We start from the raw sequence: 6,906 nt of genomic DNA on the forward strand, positions 1-6,906 counted from the left end.
CCTCCCCATCCATCTGTTCCCATTTCTGGATACCTGGGTCATCCGCAAAGCAAACTTTCAGTTAGGTCACAAGGTCTACAGGAAACCAACTCACACGGATCGGTACTTACACAAAAACTCCAATCACCACCCCCGACAGAAAAGAGGCATAATGAAAACATTAGTGGATCGTGCAAGACGGATATGTGAGCCGCACTTTCTCAATGAGGAAATTAATCATCTAAACCACGCACTTCAGGCAAATGGCTACTCCAGAAATGAAATCCGAAGAGCAAACAAACCCAGGATGAATCAAACAACCAAGGAAAAACAGTCTCCTACAGGAAAAGTGTTTTTGCCATATATCAAAGGAATTACTGATCAGATGGGAAAGCTTATGAAAAAGCATAACCTTCAAGCAGTATTCAGACCCACCCGAAAAATACAACAGATGCTACGATCAGCAAAAGACAGTAGAGACCCCCTCAGCTCTGCAGGAGTATACCGTATACCCTGCAGCTGTGGACAAGTTTACATCAGGACCACAAAGCGTAGCATCCAGACAAGAATAAAAGAACATGAAAGACACTGCAGACTTGGACAACCTGAAAAATCAGCAGTGGCTGAACATAGCCTAACTCAAACAGGGCACAGTATCTTATTCCAGGACACCAAAATACTGGACAACACTTCCAACTACTTTGTCAGACTGCACAGGGAAGGCATTGAAATTCACAAGCATAAGCAAAACATCAACAGGAAAGAAGAAACCTTAAGAATGAACAGAGCATGGTTTCCAGTTCTGAAAAACACCAGGCTAACAAAACACTCTATACCTGACAATAGCCCTGCAGAGAAGATTAGCACATCAAGTACCAATCCATATGCAAAAGAACCTCCTCAGGATACAGTGAAGCCTCCCGCCATTAGCATTCCACACCCTGGGAAACTCTTACAGGATGACTCAGCTCAACCCCACCCCTCCTGAGTAGATATAAATGACCTGCCAACATCTTTTCCACACTGTGACACTGAGAGATCTCTGTCTTTTGGTGCTATACCTCTGAAGATGCCAGCCACAGCTGCTGGCGAAACGTCAGGAACTACAATGCCAAGACCACGGCAATACAGCCTGGAAAACCCACAACAACCAACTTTTAGACTTGTTTTGCATATGCATGTTCTGTCTATAAAACTAAATTTAACAACAGGGATAAGAGATGATCATACAATGATGAAACTGGGCTTTCAAGAGAGGAAGAGCTTTGGGGCAGGGCTCTATGAGAAAGAGAGAAAAAGTGAGACAGGGCAGGGCAAGGACATGGGAGAAGCAGGTTGGGAGAGAGAGAAATGGTGGAATGATGGAGGGGAGCGTGGAGATTCATATGTTGCATGGGGGAAACAAAACCCACAATGGGGGGGCTAAAAGGGGATCCTTTAAAATATGATCACCTGGTTTTGCCAGTGGTGGGAACAAGGTTTCTCGGCCTTGAGTTACTCCAGAGAAATGTTAATTGGGAAGGAGATGACTTTATCCTCTCAGACTGAGGATTGTTTTATCTAGTATGATTTGTGTTATTCTGAACATTTTTTGTGTGGAATGTAATGACAGATTATTGTCCAACAAATGCTGGTAGTTCTTTTGGTGCAATTGTGGGGAGATCCCATGAGTTGCAAGCAGGGACAGACTGAACTGCCACAATGGCCATGAAAAAGAGCCCCACCTTGCCCCCTCACCTGATAGATGGCCAGAGCCTGTCATGCAAGGCTGCAGCCACCTCCCTCCCTCAGTTCATCATTGCTCAACTGGCTCCATCAGCAATTGCCCTTGGCCAATGTGGCCATGTATGATTACTGATGGGGCTAGTTGGGCAAAAAGGAAAGTGCTGGAGCCAGGCAGGGCTGGACACCACACCATTTGCATCTGTATGGCAGCATCTTTGCTGGGCTGGTCATTTTTTGCACAGTCTGGGAGTAGTGGTACCCAGGGAGGCCAGGAACTACCCATATGCCTCTGTATCCTCTCTGGCATGCTTGCCTCCTGAGCAGTGGCAGGTCAGAGGGCTCAGGACTGGCAGCTCCCAAGTTACCAAGCAACCAGGATTGTTCCTGATGGCAATAAAGGTCAATCTGGCCTTGGTAAGAAGACGTGCTACTCTTTTAGCTTCATAGGCTCCAGGAGTATAGGGGTTCGGGGTATAACACCCAGCCTCTAAATAATAAGAATCACTTGCTCAATTTACTCCAACATTTCTCCAAATCAGTGTCCCCACCTCCCCCAGGCTCATTTCCAAGAAATCAATATACCTTTGATGGTAGCCATGTTTAGTACACCCCTCCCCCCTCCAAGCAACTGAAATAACTCTTGACTTTTAGAGTTTTTCTGATTTGTTTGTTGGTTGAACATCATAGATATAAAATTTTGATAACTCTGTGATGTTACTCATAAATCTGTCATAGCCATTCTTACTGATATGGATTACAATAGAAGTGCTGAATGTTTAGGAGATAGCCTGTAGGACTGTATAATCTACCTTGCACTGTGTAATCCACCTTGGGTCTCAATGAGAAAGGCAAACTATAATTAAATTAAATAAACAAACAAGATTCCTTTTATTTACTGTACACATCCAGTAGGAGAGTCTGACTACACAAGGATCATTATTGTAGCTCACAGATAAGATGCTGCAAACATTGAACATAAATGTTAAGCTTTGATGATTAACTTATGTTTCATCAAAAAAACCCTCACATACATTAGAATATTCTTGACATCTGCTAATTACATTTTTCTGTACAGGTTTTTCTTGATTATAAAGACGTTCAAGCTTAAAGTGGCTTCACATTTTACACAAAGTGGGGAAAGAGGAAGATTAGGTGACTTGAGCTTTCTGTTTTTCTTCCTTTTTCGAAATATGGGATTTGAATCTCTCAGATCTTATCTGACAAGAAGATACATGAGTTATTCACGCTCCTTGTCCCAGCTTCTTTGTAATCTAGGAAGCACACACAGTTCTGCTCTGAAATCTAGTAGAACAGTGATGTTCCATGTTTTTGCCTTTTTTGTTAATTTCATGATAGGCTTGCAAGTATCCAGTAGTCCCCCCCCCCCAAAATATAAACTAAACCTTTGGCTTCAGACTTAGTAACATTTCTGCTTCTGCATCCTTGCCACCAATAAAGCCTGAGCATATCTAATAGGCCCATTTACACCTGAATAATCACATTGTCTTTAAATTATAGCATTAGTGATATCTGAGCAACTCTGCTGTTTTCAGCAGTTTTTCATTTGCTTAGCTGAATTCAGCAAGTGGTCTTTTGCTAAAGGTGATGTGAGCTGGCACTTGTTCTGCATTTTTTTCCTTCTCTAGCATCATGAAAAGTGGACAGGAGTTAGATTTTTCCATTTGCTGGTTGTATTTTGTAGGATAAGAGTAAGGTTAATTTGTTATCTTGCCTTCATTTGTTGTTACTGCTGGGAAAGGAAGTTAATGGAACACTGATGCAGTGTGTCAAATTAAAAGTCAGGCATAAACCATAAAGGTGAATTTAATTAATCAAATGCCTTTGTTTCATCTTTGCATGACTGAGTGCAATTTAACATTGGAGTGAAACGGATAAATGAAATATTAACATCAGGCTTGATTGAAACATAACTTCTTATTAAAAGTATTCCAGCTATATTTATTTTTGCAAAACAAAAAGGACATTTTTGCAACACTGGGTATGACCCAGTAAGGGTTACTCAGTCTTCAACCAAAGTTATATTTAAAGTTTTGCACCATCAGCCGCTGCCTCCATCCCCCAGGTCTCAAATTACTTTCTAAATTCCACTGACGTTACAAAGCAATTTAGCACACGAAATGATTTGCTGGAAAAATAGTGATTATGCACTGAAGTTCAGCTACTTGCCTTAGGTGTGTCTCTTCCACCTGGGCAGGAGGAGGAGGAAGCAGGAGGACTTTGGGTGGTAATGACTAGCGTTGAGTCTTGCCTGAGGGTCTTGTGCTGCTATCCATGGATTTATCTCTTTTTTCTGGATATGAATTATTGGGGGGGGCTGAAGTAGAGTTGGTACAACGGGTCTTCCCTTAGGTCCATGCTGGACCTTTAAAGAGGGATGACTGGAGTCAGCTTGGTCCTATGTCTCCTCTCACATTGTTAGATGGGATATTGTAATCATCAATCTGATGTAGAACTAACAAATACTATGGAGAGTGACAAGGACATTGAGGTATCCCAGTAACCTCTGTGGAAGAGAGATAAATTCTGTTGAAACAGATGAGTGGACAATCATATCCATGGCATATCATGCACCATTATTTAGAGATATGCTAAAATTACAATCCAGTCCTAAAGAGCATCATACCCTTCTAAACCCAGTAATGTCTGTGAACCGAGGCAGATCGTGAGAGGGAGGGCAGGAAGGGTTACATCAACGCTTAGTTCTTGTGGCTCCTTCTTACACGCCCAGGGTAATACTGGTTGCCACTTTGGGGTCAGGTATCAATTTTCCCCTGATGGTGTTTTGCCATTTTCTGGGCATGAAGTAAAGGTCACTGGGTGTGAGTGCAGGGGGGAGGTATTTGTGCAATTCCTGCATTGTACAGAGATGTGGACTAGATGACCCTAGCAGATGTGGACTAGATGACCCTTTCCAACCCTATGATTCTATGATTTCAATTGACTTAAAATGGAGTAATCGCTTCAGATTGCACTGTTAGTGTGTCAGCAATTTTCAGTGTTTTTTTCTCAAATGTGTACAGTATAAGGAAATATAGATTGTTTTCTTTTGAGTTGCTCAGGAGAAAGGTGAGAATATAAATATTTTAAACAAATAAAAGGTTTATACGTGTTATTGCAATTAAAAGGGTTGTCACATGAAGTTTTGAATCTGTTTGAACACTGGACTTACATTTTTCCTAATCAGATATTCCAGTTCAAATATTGGTTGCTATTGGAACATAAAATTAACATGGGATACTTTTAATATTGTGTTTACTAAATATGCCAAAATTAATATGTGGATAAATCAGATTGTTCAAGTTTTAGGGCACTGGAAAATTTTCCAATTTATATTCCGCTGGAAAACCCACATGACTGTATGTAGGTTACCAAAAACTGCATACTATATAATTAATGGAAACATTTATTCCTGTGGAACACAGTTTAATTTTCATGTTTCAGTAATAGTCAGAAAAGAATGCCTGGAAGTGGTGAAACACTGTGGCTTCTTCCTTTTTCTTCAGACAACACATGATACAACTGCATGGTAATGCGGAGAAAATATTTAGAAAATATATGGCTGATGAAATGGCTAAGGAGAGATTTAAGCAAGCCAAGGCAAAAGTTGCAGCTGTGAAGAAACCCAGAAAGAAAATAATGTACAACTTGCCAGTAATTGGCAGTTCTGGCAGTGCGTTGCCTATAGCCGAGTATGATGCTTAAACTGATAATGTACAAATTGGGAAGTGAACATAAGCACAATTGCAATTTGTTATTTGAATGTTACTTATAAAAAATGTCTTATAATTTTATAATCTGATTCTGTTATTCTTGTAATATACTTGAGGCAGGGGAGGGGGTTTGATACAACAGGATAATTTGAAACATTTCAGTATTTACATGGGTTTAAATAAGACAACAGAATTAGTCTAGTGTTCTAATTGTTAGCAAATGTTGACTTTTTAACTGCAAATGTTTCTAAGAATAGATACAATTACCTATCTAGTGAGCTTTAAAATTAATTTATTCAATGCCATATAAAATAATTCTGGAAAAATTCACTGGTGCTAATGTAGCCCAAGTAGCACAAGTACAATTAAAAATGTTGACTACACTTCTTATAGACAGGACTACTGGAGCTTTGCATCAGTGATTCCTCAGTAACTATATATTCAACAATGCCATAAGCCATTAGCTCTAGATGGAATGTATTTTCAGTTGCACTCTGGCTATGCCTAATGCAATAATTTGGTCCCAGCTGCTAACTTTCATTAACACACTGTGTACTTTGATTAGTTTCATTAGCTGCTTTCCTATGTGTAATTAATTATGCTTCTAGTTGATTCTGCTTTAATTCTTTGTATATATATTTATCCATGTGTGCTGAGCACAAGAAGAGAATATATAAACAGTTGCAAAGAGAGGTGTCAAGCCTTCTCTTCCCACTCCCAGTTCACTAAAGAAAAACTCTTATCTGAATAATTTCATAAAGACTTCTATCATTTTGTACATGTATTTTATTATGTATTTTATTATGTATTATTTTATTATGTATGTAAGTAGGTATGCTTGTATGTATGCACAAAATGTGCTAGCATCAGGGCCACTGAGGCAGCTAACAAATTAAAAACATGCATAATAAAAACATGTCTGAAAAATCATTAAAACCAAACAAAAACACATCATTAAAAAAAATTAAAACAAAGCCAGTATAGATGGGACAAGACTGGAGTTATATAGTCCCTACAACTCTTTTCAGTCAACATTCTGGCTGCAGCATTACTTACCAGTTGAAATTTACAAACACTTTTTCATGCAAACAGAAGGCCATTTCCCAAGAAAGCTGTAGCATCACCCATCTGGAACTGGCTGATTCCCACCCTGTTCCCAGAAAGGATGAGGGTGCAAACAATGTGGAGCCTGAGACACAAAGGATTATAAAACCGAAAAAGAACAAGGGAGGGGCAGAATCTTCTTCACTACCTGTTGGGATTCTCCATTTCAAATTGTATCAGTAACATCTAAAGCTGGCCCAGGTATGTATAGAGGAGAATCTATGTATGAGTAGAATAAAATGAGGTGCTTTGAATGTCCTTGGAATGAGCTTAATAAACATTACGTCTGTATTCAAGAACATAATGCCTGGCTTTATCTCTGTCTCCCTCCCTCACCTCAGAGGAAAAGTCCTGCTGAGGCAGAGTG

The 6,906-nt window shown here is 39.7% G+C and overlaps 1 protein-coding gene across 1 annotated transcript in view; it reads left to right on the forward strand.

Annotated features, from left to right (window-relative positions):
* Positions 1–5,742, forward strand: part of LRRIQ3 (leucine rich repeats and IQ motif containing 3) — a 60,625-nt gene extending 54,883 nt beyond the window's left edge. Inside the window, exon 8 of the mRNA XM_054980374.1 lies at positions 5,229–5,742. Within this exon, the coding sequence (XP_054836349.1) occupies positions 5,229–5,427 (199 nt within the window). The 3' untranslated portion in view covers positions 5,428–5,742. The remainder of the gene's footprint in view (positions 1–5,228) is intronic.
* Positions 5,743–6,906: the final 1,164 nt, after the last annotated feature.

This window comes from Eublepharis macularius, chromosome 5, assembly GCF_028583425.1.
Source record: "Eublepharis macularius isolate TG4126 chromosome 5, MPM_Emac_v1.0, whole genome shotgun sequence".
Lineage (NCBI taxonomy): Eukaryota > Metazoa > Chordata > Lepidosauria > Squamata > Eublepharidae > Eublepharis > Eublepharis macularius.